The sequence below is a fragment of the Acytostelium subglobosum genome (genome assembly GCF_000787575.1).
Source record: "Acytostelium subglobosum LB1 DNA, scaffold: scaffold5, whole genome shotgun sequence".
Taxonomy (NCBI): domain Eukaryota; phylum Evosea; class Eumycetozoa; order Acytosteliales; family Acytosteliaceae; genus Acytostelium; species Acytostelium subglobosum.
Genome location: NW_012236527.1, coordinates 361,830 through 377,366, shown reverse-complemented (window position 1 = coordinate 377,366; position 15,537 = coordinate 361,830). Strand labels below are relative to the sequence as shown.

Genomic DNA, 15,537 nt, shown 5'->3' with positions numbered 1-15,537 from the left:
GTTTGTGGTCGGCCCAGAGCTGTGACACACACATCACAATGACATGGACAGTCATACGCCATCACTGGCGCTGTATCATTCGAAAGATACAGACCTGTCTCTCTGTCTGTCGATCATTAGAGGACCAAATGTGCCTAATATGTGTGTGACAAAACCAAGACGATGATGTTCAAAGCTCAATCATTCAATCAAGTGAGAGACAAAGAGATGTATAAAAATAATAGTTATATAAATATACCAGAATATGTAACATCATTGATTATAGAGTATTCATTTGTTGATAGATCATATTATTGGAGATGGAGACTTGCTTTGAATACTTTATCATGGCGTTACTTCAATTTGATCAAAGTACTTTATAACAAGTTATTACTAAACTCTGTTATGATATATGATCATATCACATCGGATTACTTATCAATGACACCTAGACATATATATACATCATTGATCGATCTGAACAAACTACTCAAAGATACAAGAGTGATGCCTCTGCTCATCTCACCAAACACACCGCTCACCTCCAACAACATACAATCACTAGTGATTGAGGAGCGCGGCTCACCATTCTCAATGGTTGGATCAGTGGACATAAAGAACTTTGTGGAACATCTCTCTTCACTGCGGCGATTCACCTTTGAAAGCTCACATACTACTATTCACGACAACACTCTATTGGCCTTGATGAACAACAATGCTCCGCTCGAGGAGATTGAATACCTGTCTCCACTGCAAGATGCTAGTCTTGCACTGGCCAGTCTGGTGTCGGCCAGGGCGTCATCACTCACCAAGTTGGCATTTGGAAGCACTACGAAACGCGGCGACGACGGGTCCAATGAGAGGTTCATCCAGAACAGTCTACTGTCACAGGCCACCCTGTTCACGCGATTGACATCACTCAAGATACAATGTTACATCACAGACTCAAGTATATTCTTTATATCATTGACCGATCTTTCAAGCTTGACTTCACTCTCATTGCTTCAATGTCAGTTTAAGAATGAGACGATGGCCAAGAGGCAGATGGTCGCATATCTCAGCAACAACCAGACGCTCAAGATACTCAAGACATCAATAATGCTTGACAACTCTATAACATCCTCAATCAACTCTGCTGCGCGTCTAAGAAAGATACACATGTCCACAAGCCCAACGACAAAGGCTAATCAAACATTATACATTCAGTTGGAAACAAGTGTTCAAAGTCTAAAGATCACATCTATGATGCTATCGGACACTTTTCAACTTGACATCTCTACAGACATTCGTTTCAATCAGTTTCGCGAGTTGACTATCAACCTTGTTGGACAACAAGGTCTCAGCTGCTATGAAGACAGTCTGGCGCACTATCTCGAGAACAATTCCAGCTGTCGCCGCTTAACGTGTCAGTATTCAAAGCGTATAATATCATCACTGCGTAACAACAAATCAATTGAGAGCATTACCTTGCATTATCGAGGTATAAACAATGACATGCCATTGACAACTGCACTGTTGGCACTCAATGATAATCAAACAATATTGGAAATAATACTGGATTCTGGTACCATTGACCTCAAAACATTACAACTACCAGACATTGTTGGCCAACTCCATATGACCAACGCATCCATGGACAATGGTCAACGAAGGATCCATTTCCAGAGGATCATGAGTAATAATACTTGATTGATTGATCGATCGACCACTTATGTCTTCTTTATTGTCCTCATGTTGACAAGTGAACTGGGAGCATGTGATAGTAGTTGGTATTTATACTTCCTTATCAGAAGTATACTGGCCAGGATGATGGCTGCTCCAGCCACAGAGCATACTACAACAATGATAATGAGTTTGGTGTAGTCCTTGTCAGGTTTCAAACATGACGTTGCCTCGCCCTCACCTCCTTCATTGACCTTGACCAGTGATTGGAAGTTTGGATCAACTATGCACTCAGTGTCAAAAGCTGGCACCTCGATGAATGATCTGTAAGACAACTCTGATGTGTTGTTGACGTAGAGAACGTCGGTGGACTCGATGTCCTTGAGCACAGATGTCACTACTCGCCCATCTGTGTAAAGATGTCCTGCGAATGATCCATACAACACTGAGCGATCTAGCTCGATGTAGTATGAGTTGATGCCTCCCATTGACTTGGCCTGTATGCATGGACCCTTCTCTCGGGCAGTCTTGCTCTCAAACACAACTTGTAGAGTATGAAGCTTCGATTTGAATGTCCATTCGCGTATTCCAACCGTGAACTTTACCGAGTTGGCGGGCATGTACATCGTCTCGCCGGCAAATGTCACCTGATCTGCTGTCTTGAAGTGTTTGATGTGCATGTCCATTGTTGCGTTGTCATTTGAGAATGTTCCAACGAGGTTGATCGCGCCATCACTGGTGTCAGCGGCACTGCTCACATCCTTCCAAGTGATTGATGACAGTGCCAATGTCTTGATCGTCGCGCCCGCACCATCAACCTCACGCAGGTATACTATTGATGTGTTGAATAATGTTCCGTCTGCCAGACTGCGCACTGATCCATGTTCAATCACTGGCTCACCAGTTGATATCTCAGCTTTAACTGAACAATCTTGCTTTGTCCACCCTTCCTTGCAGACGCATCTTCCTCCAACCGCATCTCCATTGCCACTACAGTTCAACTGGGTGATGTTGATGTAGTAGAACACAATGTTGAAACCAAACTCTCCTTGTGAGGACACATTGACTGCTAGGGAATCGATCTGATTGGGAGGCATCTGAACAGTACCATCAAACAAACATTGTATTGTGGTACTATTGGTGACATTTGCCGAATAACATGGTGCGCCACCAATCTGAACGGTGAGGTTGACAGGCGAGAAGTTGTTTCCAATGATCGTGATCAAGGTGGTCTTGTTCACAATACCTGGGGTGGTCCAGCGAACCACTGGTGCCATGAATGAGTATGTGAATGGCAATGATTGAGCACCATTGACAGACACTGTGGCGACGGGTGGTCCTGGAAGTCTGGACTCTAGCACGCAAGTGAGCGACTTGTGTGGCATCATCATGGTGATGTTGGAGCACACATTTGATCCAATCTTGACATTGGATCAATGATGCATCAGTATACAGATTATCACCTTTGAGGGTGAATGTCATGCGTCCATTCACTGTATCCTCAATGAATGACAACGAGTTGATACTTGGTCGTAGACGATCAATTGTTATCGATACACTTGAGACTGGTGTGGTGCTGCCAAATGGTTGGAATGATACCAAGAGTTGTTTGGATGGTCCGGCATCAGGTGGTATGACAATATAGATATGATCGGAGTAGTAGTCCCTTGCGATTACACTCTGTTGTCCTCCATTATAAGTGTAGAATGTAATGTCCAATGGGGATCCAACCTGAAACAACTCTAAGTCGATCTCATCACCCATGGTGGGGACGACGTACGTCGAAGTCCTAGGTATCATTTGGAAGTTATCTTTGATTGATTGATCAGTTAGTGGTCAGAGGGACGACGTCTCTCAGGGTACTTACTCTTATAGATCAATTGGAGGAATGTGCCATCACCCATTGTTGGTGCTTGGCGAAGGTATCCATTGCGTGGCGAGAGGTAGTATTGACCACCCATTCCAGAGACTGAGATGGTTGGGTCCAATGTGATGATGCTACCAATGTTGGGATCATCAGATGTGATTATCTGATTGTTATTGTTCATCGATAATGATGTGGTGTAATACATATCTGGACACATGTTTGAAGCAATCTGTTTGGCAGCCTTTGTACTAACATAAGACAAGTAACCAGACATTCCACGAACAGTTTGATCATGAGCAAACTGGAGTGAGTTTGTCAAGTTTGTATAAGTTCGGAAGCATTGATAATATCCATTTCCTGGTACATAATCTGGTTGATTGGTTGATGTGAGTGTGTGAGTAAATGATTGATTAATTGAGCGGTGGTGGAATGGTTCCAAGATTGATTGAGTGATTGGAAGTGAGTGATTGGAATGGATCGTTGAGTTTGATAAACTTACTGAAGGCAGGATTATTGTTGATGGAATAGACAGAGTCGACATTGATTGTGATGGGCACGATCACAAGGCCGGTGAGATCCACAAAGGTCTGACATGTTATCACTCCTTGCTTGACCAATTGCACATTGTTACATGCAACAGACTGATTGGTAAGGAATACAGATGTCTTTAAATCGACCAAGTTATCACCAACCAATGTAATAGTAGATCCAGTTGATAGTGCTGGTACCACAATACTTAATTGAGGTGGTTTGTACTGATATGTTGTCTTTAAAGTGACAGTGTTACTGTTGACCATCACTGTGATTGTAACATTATACATTCCTGAACCAGGTGGAATTGTCATTAACAATGTTGTATCCGAAGTGATATATATATCCGATGCCTTGAAAGTCCTTCCATCATCATTAACAAATGTTACTGATACATCTGTTGATTTCTTATTCAACAAATTCAAGTTGAGTATATTATTGATGGTGGCTGTATCATTGACTCCAACAGTCCTGACTGATGGTATGAATGGGTCTGTTTGTCATTGATTGATTGATTAATGAGTGAGTCAGTTGGCTGTGGCCAAGCCCTTGAACTGGACTAAGTACTAACCTTCCATTCCACCAAATTCACAGAGATACATGGCACTGAGTGTACCAGACCAGTTGTTCCATTGTCCAACATACTTGACTGGTGAGTAATAATTGAACTCCACTGCAATGTTGGTCTCAACATCATTAAAGTTTGGTTCAACTGTGGATCATCCCAGATTGTAAGTCCATCAATCAATCAATCATTAGTTGAAGTTAATACATACTTTGATTCCATCCACAGAACATTCCACACTCTAAGGTTGATCGATCATAGAGTAGTGTACCATTCTCTGGACCAGAGCTATAGAAGAATTGACCAGATTTGGACATCTGACCTGATATCCAGAACTTCTGTGTTGCAGTCAATGTACTCAAGAACTTCTCAACAATCCAATCATTCTCCTGTTTAGATGTTATTGTTGCCAAGTAACTAATTTGATTGATTGATTGAATGAGTGGGTGAGTGAGTGGGTGAGTGAGTGGAATAGTTCCAGTGATTGATTAAATCAGTGATTGATTACCCTTGCATTCCATTATATGGTGGCAACTGTTTACATGCTGCCAATGCAGATGAGTATGTGGCAGGTGTAGTCTGTAACTCATAGAAGTGTCCTTTGAACTCTTGTTTTACTGCATTAGCATGTAATGATAAGGTGACAAGTAGTATCAAAACTACATAAAGATTATTCATTGTTCAACTCTATCTATTTGTAGTCTTAGAGACGAGAATACTGTTTGTCGTTTATCAATTGGTTGTTTGATTGATTGTTTGACCGACGGACTCAACATACCATGTCAAAGGTAAATCACGTGATGTGATTGGTCGTTTCAAAAAAAAAAATTGATGGCTGTCATTAGGACTCGTTGTTAGGTTATGATGTCATTTCCACTTTGGGCAATCCTACACAATTGTAAAATAATAATATTATTATTTAAATAAAAAATTATTCGATACCACCACCAATCAACGAATCACTTTGATCAACTTTAATAATTTGATTTAGTTCATCAAGAGAAGTTCCGATGATCGGAACAACTATGATACCTTTACCCAGGTGACCTGGTTGACAAAGTCCGAAGACTAATATCTTTCGTTTTTTTGATCACCACACTTGTTTGTGTTTTTATACCCCCAATCAAATTGTATCGTTTTGAACAAAACTTGTGGGTCATCTTTATCCTTGATGATGGGCGTTGGGTGAGTGAGATAAAGGGAGGGGTGTTCACTTTGACAGACTGACACTTAGCCAAGACTAGTCTCTTCCAGTTCCACTTCAAATCAATCAATCTATCGATCAACATATATATATATATACAGATAATATATTTATACTTATGTATTTCAACAACAAAGTTATCATTGCTTCATTGGCAGTGTTGTTGTTGAGCAACTCACTGATGTGTGCTGCTCAACAGAAGCCATTCTATTGCCAGGCTCCACCACCTGTATGTGTCCTGTCTTGTCTTGTCTTGTGTATCATTTATCATTGAATACTAACATCACTTCAATCAATCACTCAATCAAATTTGGATATCGCGTCACACAGCAACCATCAATGGATACCACAGGAATGACCTTGAAGATGGTCCAAAGTATGATTCACTCATTCACTCACTCAATCAATCGATCAATCAATCAATCAAACATACTAACCTTGGAACCATTCCACCTCACTCATAAGTCCTATTCAGACATGGAGACCGCACACCACTTTACAATCCAGGCGTTGGACAGATCAATGAGTGGGACTGTGGACTCTCAACTTACTTGTATCCATCATTCACTGAACAGACTGAGATCAATGACTCACCAGTCCAGTTCAGAAGGGTTAATATGCCAGGCCGCAATGTATGGCCAGGTAACTGCACGAATGGCCAGTTGACCAACCTCGGCTTTGCCCAGCATCTCGAGCTTGGCCAGCAATTCCGTCAACTCTACGTCGATCAGTACCGTCTGCTGTCGCCCGAGTTCAACATGGACGAGGTGTGGGTGCGCTCCACCGACGTCTACCGCACATTCCAGTCGCTGCAGGCCCAGCTCTCTGGCCTCTACCCCAACCTCCAGGGCCATGGCCGCACGGTCGACGCCATCGACATCCACACGATGGACGACACCTACGAGAACATGACACCCAACGACAACAACTGCGCCTACCTCAACACCCTTTACAACAACCTCACCTCTCTGCCCGCCTACCTGCAGTTTGAGAGCGAGACCGCACAGCTCAAGTCCACGGTCATGTCGGCGCTTGGCGTCACCAGCTTCCCCGGCTGGTCCTCATTCATGGACTACTTCTTTGCCAACCTGTGCCACGACTTTCCGCTGCCCAGCGGCATCACCGAGGACATTGTCTGGCAGACGTACAACGCGTCCTACTACAGCGACAGCTACCCCTTCCACACCAACCAGGAGTACGGCCGTCTGGCCATGTCCACGTTCCTCGAGGAGGTGGTCATCAACATCCAGAACTTCATCAAGGGTGCCAACCCCACCAAGTACATCCTGTTCTCGGGTCACGACGACTCGGTCGCACCATTCGTCAACCTGTTCGGTCTCTACAACATCTGGCCAGCCTATGCCAGTCATGTCGAGATGGAGATCTGGCAAGACAGCCAGGCTGATTACTACCTGCAATTCAAGTACAATGGCGTCACCTATGTGTTGCCAACATGTCCAGGCAACATGTGTCCAATGGACACATTCCTGTCATTGGCATACTCAATCATGGTTCCAAACTACACAACTATCTGCAATCAGAATTAAATAATAATAGATTATGTCAGGCGCTCGAGCGCGATTTGAATTGAAAGATGTCAATGAATGTATCTTTCATTCAAATAACAAAGTTGTATATGGATGTGATTCAGGATAATAATTTCCTTAAAAGGTGATCGGTATTCAATCCAATGATTTATTAATTACAAGACTAATTAGGACTACGTAGTCCTCTCTCAGCTTTATGGTTCCATCCATATTTAATATTATATGTTCATTGGTAATAAATAAATCAGGTAAATAATCATACTGAATATTATTTATATAGTGATAATTTATTGACTTGTATCAATAGCAATGGGATCCAAGATAGAAAATCAAGATCAACAACTTAGTTAAAAATTTAAAGATATTCTTTCCAACTTCTTTGGATTATTTATTGATTTATTTAATTATTCTGTCAATATATATACAAAGATATGTAAGTATTATTCTTGGATGAATAATAATATCATGTACTTGATTGTCCATTTTAAAGTATAATCATTATTTAACTAATTAATTAGTATCCAAAGTTTCGTATGATAGCCATGTAAGGGATGTATTCAAGAGACTCAACTTCCATCTACCTGATGATCCATGATTGCTGCGATGAAACAATCTACGAAGGATGGTTGCATTCTACTTGTGATTGATCCAATCAATGAGGGTGTCCGAGCCAGGATTGATCCCGAAACTTTTCCTCCCCGTCCGGGTTCTGCCTCTGTACTGCACCAACTCAACATCATTATGGACTCCTCTGGATCGGTGCCACTACTCCCGAACCAGTATCGAGTCTGGGTGTATCCTTATCAACAAGTTTTCTGCTTCGAGAACAAAGAGTCAACTGGATACGCCACCAGGATGGAGCTCCCGACTTGGCGCATATGATGGTGTGGTTCCCTCTTGGAGCTCGTCAAACCCAGGATCTCCAACTCTTCAATGCCCTCAACCAAGCTGAATTGAAGACCAGGCTCTCAGACCTTGACCCCAAACTACTAAACAATCATTGATTAAATATGACAGTGTTTAAGTTCCACAAGATTGTTGATTGTCGAGAGTGGCTGTTGTGATTAGCTCTGCGCCAGATAGTCCAATGTCAACTTTAACTGCATTGGGTCAGGACCAGAGAACATCGATTGTTGCTCCCCCTTTAAGTATGTGATAAATGTTGGTACACCTGGTATCTTCTGCACAACTGGATGGTCCTGTTGAAGGAACGAATGAAGGTACCAGTTAGTTGAGTGAAGTGAAGAGAATTGGGACCTCCCAGGAGTATCCATACCTTGAATTGATCAATGTCAACCTTTGCAAATTTGATATTGGAGTACTTGGCATCCTCTGCCAATGCTCCAAAGATAGGTGTCATTACCCTACAAGGAGGACACCAATGTGCACATAAGAACAATGTGAGCTGTTGAAGAATAGAGTGTGTGTCGGTCCAACAAGTGAGTTTGAGTGAATGAATGAGCAAATGAATGAATGAATGAACTAAGACATACCTTGTTCTCAAGCTTTATATACTTTTCCAACTCATCATTTGTATTGATATATAGATTCATTTAGGGATTACATATATACATATACATATATATAAATAATACTTGTTGATTGATGCAATTTACAAGTGCACAACTTTCGATACTTCGAGGGACTTGACACGACTCGGAGAAGGGGGTTCGGTCTTCGAATCTTCACTTGAAATGGGTCTTTGTCCTTTTGCAAAGATACTTCATTCTTTCATTCACACAAATATTTATATTTATATGTTAGTTTATTTGTTTATTTGTAAGTACGATGTACGATCATCGTAGTTTTGAAAGATAGACAGATATTTATTCCGATCGAATAAATGCATATGTGCATCTACATTTAGATTATGATAAGGGCGTAGACCCCATCTTGGCTTTGACAAGGTTGCACGAACCAACCCAAAGGGTCAAAGATATTTATGTTGACCAAGGTGCGAAGAACTCTTTTCGAACTGACGCCACACCTTCCACACTTCACAAGTATCTTTCCATTCAACATCATCTACGTCAATTTTATAGAACTTACAAACATACATATAAGTAATAATTATAAGTAATAATATTAATTGTATAAATAATGTTCAATATAAATATGTTGCCAATAACAACACTGTTGGTGATACTATTATGCACGAGCATTAGTATCACCATCACCAATGCAGTTACAACTAGTTGTGATGACCTTACTTGTTTAAATAATGCATTGACAAATGCTAATATGGGTGATGTTATCAATTTGGGAGCTGGAAAGGTGTTTGCAGGCAAGTTGGTATTGTCAGCCAGTGGCACATCAGACAACCCAATCACACTTCAAAGTGCATCCGATACCAATCCTGCAACAATTGATGGTGGCAACCAAAACTCTGGATATGTGGTCGCTGTCACTGGCAGCTACTGGATTGTTCGCAACCTCAAGATCACCAACGGACAAAAGGGAATCATGGACTGACAAGGCCAACTACTGCCTCTACGACCATGTGGAAGTCTACAACATTGGCCAGGAGTGTGTACACTTCCGCAATGGCAGCTCCCACAACACCATTCAGAACTCATACATTCACGACTGTGGATTGGTCACTCCAGACTATGGTGAGGGCGTCTACGTCGGATCAGACAAGGGCAAGTGGGCCGAGTTGATCAAGGAAGCCGACTATAACACAATCCGTAGTAATGTCATTGGACCTGGTGTGACTGCCGAGCACGTTGACATCAAGGAGGGCTCATCATTCACCATTGTCGAGCACAACATATTCAATGGCACTGGCATCACTGGCGCCAACTCTGGCGACAGCTTCATCGATGTTAAGGGCAACGATTGTATCATCCGTTTCAACGTCGGCTACAGCAATGATAATCCAAAGGTTGCCAACGCATTCGAGGTACATCAGCGTATAGCTGGATGGGGACTCAATGCCAACTTTTATGGAAACACTGCCTATTTGACCAACGCCACACAATACGTTGTGTTGACCGACTCCAAGGGCAATGCCACCGCCTCAAACAACACTCGTATACCAACTGGTAACCTATATTCTGGAAATGTTGTCGACACTGATCAATCAACATCCAATCCAACAACCTCATCAACTACCAAGCCTTCGACCACTTCAACATCCACCACTTCCACCTCAACAACTTCAACCACCACCAAGCCATCAACAACCTCCACCTCTACTACTACCAAGCCATCGACTACTACTACTACTACAACATCTGGCACTACAACCGGCACAACATCCAATAATCCAACAACATCATCCACTACAACTACCACTTCATCAGACACAAACACACCAACTACAACTTCATCCACTACAACAACTAACCATCCAAGCAATGGTATCACACTCCAATCAACCAATCTTCTTATCCTCTCTTTATTATTTATTTCATACATTCTTGCATAAGGCAATAAACCCATACCCTTACCCTACCCTCGCCCTCGCCTTGCCCACACACACCTCCATTTTAATTATTTAATTTAATTTTTCTCAATGAAAAAGCGAACGAACGACACTCTATCTCTTCGTGTTTTGATCAAACACACAATCAACTTTGTTAGTGTTATTCATATATCTTGATAGATAAGATAAATAAAGATATAATATATAGAGATGGAACACAGACATAGAGCAGGCCCTTTGAAACAGAGTAATAAGACATTCAAAGCTGGCAAGCATGATAGCAAGGGTCAAATCAAGCGTAGAGCAGCAGGAAAGATCGAACAGAATACACCAAGACAAGGTGTAAAGTCAGGTGCCGTAGTCAAATCACGCTCAGCAGAGATCAGACAGAAACAACTAAAGATGACCCAATCCAAGCGTGCTGAGGCTCTCGAGCGTGCCCGTCTTGGTCTTCCCGATGTCGCCGCGCCTCGCATCATCGTACGTACCCTTACCCTCGCCCCTCAGTCACTCAATGATCATTACTAACATACTTTGATCAATAATAGAGCGTTATACCATTGAGCGAGAATGTTGATATCAAGTTGATCAAGTCACAGATGTTGAAGAAGTTTGAGTTGAGTGGCGCAGAGTTGGAGAGCAGCCATACGACAGTTAGTTTGACATCAAAGGTGCGCGCGACATTCATTTGCATCGATAGTAGAGATATTGAGACATTGATTCACTCGGTGAAGCTGGCAGACATCATCCTGTTCGTGGTCAACCCCGCAGAGTTTGAGGTTGGCGGCATCGCCGGAGGCGACACCAAGTTCGACGAGAAGGCCGAGCGCCTGTGCTCGGTGATCAAGGCACAGGGCGTGCCATCGTCCATGCTGCTCATGCAACACTTTGACAAGATCGCACAAAAGAAGAAGAACGACGTCAAGAAGCAGCTGACCTCATTGTTCCACTTCCAATTCCCCGACGAGCCCAAGGTGTTGCCCGCAGACGACGATATGGGACAGGTACTGCGTTTCGTTGAGGCGATGCACATCAATGAGCCAGTGTGGAAGCAGGCACGTCCATACATCATGGTGGAGGGCGCAGAGAATGACGCCGCTGGCAACCTCGTGCTGACAGGCTTTGTCCGTGGCAACTCGTTGTCGGCCAAGCAGATCATGCATCTGCCAGAGCTGGGCGACTTCCAGATTGAGAAGATCGAGCAGGCAGCAGACCCCCACCAGACCAGACACAAGAAGGCAAAGGACGAGCAATCAGCGATGCAGGACAGCACTGCCAAGATATTGGACAAGGCTGAGCCAGAGGAGAGAGATACACTTCAAACACACAACATACCCGATCTGAATGAGCAGGAGCAGACCATGCCAACAAACGAGGAGATTGAGTTGGCTCAAGCCAACAGGAAGAAGAAGGTCTTGGTGCCCAAGGGTACCTCTTCATACCAGGCATCATGGTACCTCGACGACGAGGAGGAGCCCGAGGAAGACTACGAAGACGAGGACGGCGAGGACGCAGAGATGGGCGAGCAAGACGATCAAATGGACGAGCAAGATGGCGAGGAGCAAGACGGCGAGGACGAGGAAGAGGAGCTGGAAGAATTGGAGCTGAATTCAGACAAGTGGATTGGAAAGTCAAAGGAGGATATAGAGAAGATTAAGAAGGCCGAGGAAGAGGATGCCGAGGAAGATATGAAGGACGAGGATGAGGATGAGGACGATGAGAGCGACGACGAGGACGACCGCGGAAAGGAGAAGAACGAGCTGGAGTTCCCAGATGAAGCCAACACACCAACAAACATTCCATGTCGCGTTCGTTTCTCAAAGTACCGTGGCCTTAAGAGCTTCCGCTCGTCACCATGGGATGCCTACGAGAATCTCCCTCTGGACTATGCTCGCATCTTCCAGTTCCACAGCTTCAATCAATCAATGAGAGCATCTTCGGCCCTGCAGGATAAGGCGCCAGTCAAGCCAGACCAGTATGTTAGGATCACATTGGCTGGAGGACCAAGCGCCGCCCAGGTCATCGAGGGCCGCAACACACCACTGGTTGCAAGCGGACTGATGCGTTACGAGAACAAGATCTCGGTGCTGCACTTCCAGTGCGAGAAGCACCGTCACTACGACGAGCCGGTCAAGTCCAAGGAGGAGGTCTACTTCCACGTCGGCTTCCGCCACTTCTCGGCCAACCCCATATACAGCATCAGCGCACCAAACTGCGACAAGCAAAAGTACGAGAAGTTCTTGTTTGCTGGCCGCAACACAGTGGCGACAGTATACGCGCCAGTCATGTTCCCACCCGCACCCCTGCTCGTGTTCCGCGACCGCTCTTGCGCGCAGCTGGTGGCCACAGGCCATCTGGCAAGCGTGAACCCCGACCGCATCATCTGCAAGCGTATCATCCTGACCGGCTACATCGCCAAGGCGCTGAGCAGGAAGTTTGTGACTGTGCGCGACATGTTCTACTTCCCCGAGGACATTGAGTGGTTCAAGAAGATTGAGCTGCACACCAAGATGGGCAGGGTCGGCCATATCAAAGAGTCGCTCGGTACACACGGCCGCATGAAGTGTCTGTTCGATGGCAAGATGAACCAACAGGACACTGTCTGTCTCAACCCTTTACAAGCGTGTCTATCCCAAGTGGGTACTGCCGCTGTCACCCGAGGAGCAGGCTGTGGTCGACGCGTCTAACCATGTCGACAACGCCAGCGCCACAGACAACATGCAATAATAACTTTAAATAAACATTGTGAATCACGCACGGCGTCAGTCCATCCCTGGATGACTGGCTTCGCTTCTTAAGAATGTATATTGTGTTGGTGTATACAAGGTGATTGAGTTTATTTGGTATTGTCGCCGCGCCAAAGAGTCGCGCCAGCCAGAGAGTCGCGAACACGCTACCAATATCTGATCATAGTCTTCCACTCGACAAACTCCTTCATGAGTGCAGGGAGGAAGCCTGTGAGTGTCCAATCTTTGTAGACGAGGATGCTGTTGAACTTGCCAAGACTGATGAGGATGGGCTTGGCGCCAGAGCGGTACTTTTGCAGGGCGTTCTCATTGCGCGCCTCCATTGCGTAGATGTTGTTGACGACGACACTGGCCGTGTTCTCGGCCGTCTGCGCCAGCTTCTCCTCGCGCACATTGAGCACATCGCCCGAGACAAAAATGTTGCGGTAGAATGTTGCGCCAGACATCTGAAGGTACTCATTGCCCTTGATGTAGCCAAACTCTGAGATGGCGTCGGGGAAGGTCTTCTTGACAAAGTCAGAGTTGGGCACAATTCCCGTGCACAGGAATGCCTGGTCGGCGATGATCTCGCTGCCCTGGTCTGTGATGAAGATGTTGCCCTTGTGGGCAATGACGCGCTCGTTGTGAACGATGCGCACGCCATGATCCACGAGATATTGCTCGGCATGGCGAATGGCCTTTTTGGGGAAGCGATTCATCAGTTTGGACTGCGAGTGGATGAGCGTAACCTCCTTGCCCGAGAAGTGACTGACGATCTCGGCCGCCAGCTCGACGCCGACAATGCCACCGCCAATGATCAATATCTTCTTGAGCTTGCGAATGTGATAGTAGTTCTCGCGCAATGTGTTGGCGCGAGCTGATGCCACGACGGACGACTCCTTGAATGGGGAGTTGTAGCTGGAGCCCGAGTTGAGCACCAGGTAGTCAAAGGGGACGGTGCGGTCGTCCAGCACCACCTCGCCCTTGTGCACACCGGTCACCTCTTTCTGGACGACATTGGTATGCTTTAGATAATGTGAATGGAGCACCTGTATACTCTTGATATGTGTAGGCTCAACGATTGTCCTCAATATACTTGGAGTGAATTCAAAGTAATCCTTTGTATCGATCAATGTCACCTGGAAGTCATTCTCCAACTGTTGTGCCACCATACTTCCAGAGAATCCACCTCCAACCACAACAACTCTCTTTCTATCCTCCACTGGTATCTGAGTGTACATTGATTGATTGATTGATTGATTGATTGAGTGAGTGAGTGAGTGATCGAGTGTTGATCATATTCCATTGATTGAATGAATGAATGATGACGCTTACCCTATTGAGTAGAGTTGATTTGAGTGCCACTGATGACTTGAATGCCATGCAGAACACATAGACTACTGAGAAGAATAGTAGTAGTGCATAGTGATAGAAGAAGAACACTATTGTGCCAAATATCTTGATCATTCTCTTCTAACCTGTCATGTGACCCAATCAATTGGTATTATATTATAATATATTATTATCTCTCTCTGTATTTGTATTTGTATCTGTGTGTAGTCTTTTAAGTGAGCAATGAGTGATGCTCCCTCAAGATGTGTAGTTTAGTGATAATGTAGAGTGTTATGCGAGAGAGTGTAGGTGTATGGTACAAAGAGAGATAAGTAGTACTTTTAAGTAGTGCTTGGAGGTGGAATGAGAGATGATGATGTATGTTCACATTCGTGTGTTTAAGTGTTCGTGGCTGTGTCGACTGACTGAAGGAGGGAGTCGCAACAACAGTGGTGTGGTTGGTGGTTGCCAGACAAGAAGTATTGGGTAGACCCACACACTCTATCCATCTTCTTATTTGCATTGCAACCACGTATCCAATATACAAATAAATAAATATCCATCGTGTGTTTATTCATAATAATAATGCCTCTCAAAAGTAATCAACCAGTATTCATAATAACAAAGGCTTATTATTAATAATGTTATAATGAATGAATAAATGAATGAGAGAAGTTACTCTAACAAACTCTTATAA

The 15,537-nt window shown here is 44.2% G+C and overlaps 8 protein-coding genes across 8 annotated transcripts; 5 read left to right on the top strand and 3 right to left on the bottom strand.

The window, feature by feature from the left end:
- Positions 1-207: 207 nt before the first annotated feature.
- On the top strand, positions 208-1,641 carry SAMD00019534_029230 (hypothetical protein; the record flags this gene model as incomplete). The annotated part of the gene is made up of 1 exon (XM_012901056.1): positions 208-1,641. A coding segment is annotated over one exon (1,434 nt), but the record flags the coding sequence as incomplete, so codon positions are not given.
- Positions 1,642-1,688: 47 nt separating this feature from the next.
- On the bottom strand, positions 1,689-5,282 carry SAMD00019534_029220 (hypothetical protein; the record flags this gene model as incomplete). Its single annotated transcript, XM_012901055.1, has 7 exons — positions 1,689-3,062; positions 3,136-3,452; positions 3,509-3,877; positions 4,008-4,532; positions 4,611-4,751; positions 4,816-5,021; positions 5,113-5,282. The coding sequence occupies 7 exons, from the start codon at positions 5,280-5,282 to the stop codon at positions 1,689-1,691; spliced, it is 3,102 nt and encodes a 1,033-aa protein (XP_012756509.1).
- A 644-nt stretch (positions 5,283-5,926) lies between these two features.
- On the top strand, positions 5,927-7,355 carry SAMD00019534_029210 (hypothetical protein; the record flags this gene model as incomplete). The annotated part of the gene is made up of 3 exons (XM_012901054.1): positions 5,927-6,037; positions 6,139-6,184; positions 6,274-7,355. The coding sequence occupies 3 exons, from the start codon at positions 5,927-5,929 to the stop codon at positions 7,353-7,355; spliced, it is 1,239 nt and encodes a 412-aa protein (XP_012756508.1).
- A 1,064-nt stretch (positions 7,356-8,419) lies between these two features.
- On the bottom strand, positions 8,420-8,908 carry SAMD00019534_029200 (hypothetical protein; the record flags this gene model as incomplete). The annotated part of the gene is made up of 3 exons (XM_012901053.1): positions 8,420-8,554; positions 8,632-8,760; positions 8,849-8,908. 3 exons carry the CDS (start codon positions 8,906-8,908, stop codon positions 8,420-8,422), a joined length of 324 nt encoding a protein of 107 aa, XP_012756507.1.
- A 688-nt stretch (positions 8,909-9,596) lies between these two features.
- On the top strand, positions 9,597-9,827 carry SAMD00019534_029190 (hypothetical protein; the record flags this gene model as incomplete). The annotated part of the gene is made up of 1 exon (XM_012901052.1): positions 9,597-9,827. The coding sequence occupies one exon, from the start codon at positions 9,597-9,599 to the stop codon at positions 9,825-9,827; it is 231 nt and encodes a 76-aa protein (XP_012756506.1).
- On the top strand, positions 9,748-10,785 carry SAMD00019534_029180 (hypothetical protein; the record flags this gene model as incomplete). The annotated part of the gene is made up of 1 exon (XM_012901051.1): positions 9,748-10,785. One exon carries the CDS (start codon positions 9,748-9,750, stop codon positions 10,783-10,785), a length of 1,038 nt encoding a protein of 345 aa, XP_012756505.1.
- Positions 10,786-10,992: 207 nt separating this feature from the next.
- On the top strand, positions 10,993-13,469 carry SAMD00019534_029170 (hypothetical protein; the record flags this gene model as incomplete). The annotated part of the gene is made up of 2 exons (XM_012901050.1): positions 10,993-11,262; positions 11,331-13,469. The coding sequence occupies 2 exons, from the start codon at positions 10,993-10,995 to the stop codon at positions 13,467-13,469; spliced, it is 2,409 nt and encodes an 802-aa protein (XP_012756504.1).
- A 206-nt stretch (positions 13,470-13,675) lies between these two features.
- SAMD00019534_029160 (hypothetical protein) lies at positions 13,676-14,975 on the bottom strand (the record flags this gene model as incomplete). Its single annotated transcript, XM_012901049.1, has 2 exons — positions 13,676-14,737; positions 14,844-14,975. 2 exons carry the CDS (start codon positions 14,973-14,975, stop codon positions 13,676-13,678), a joined length of 1,194 nt encoding a protein of 397 aa, XP_012756503.1.
- Positions 14,976-15,537: the final 562 nt, after the last annotated feature.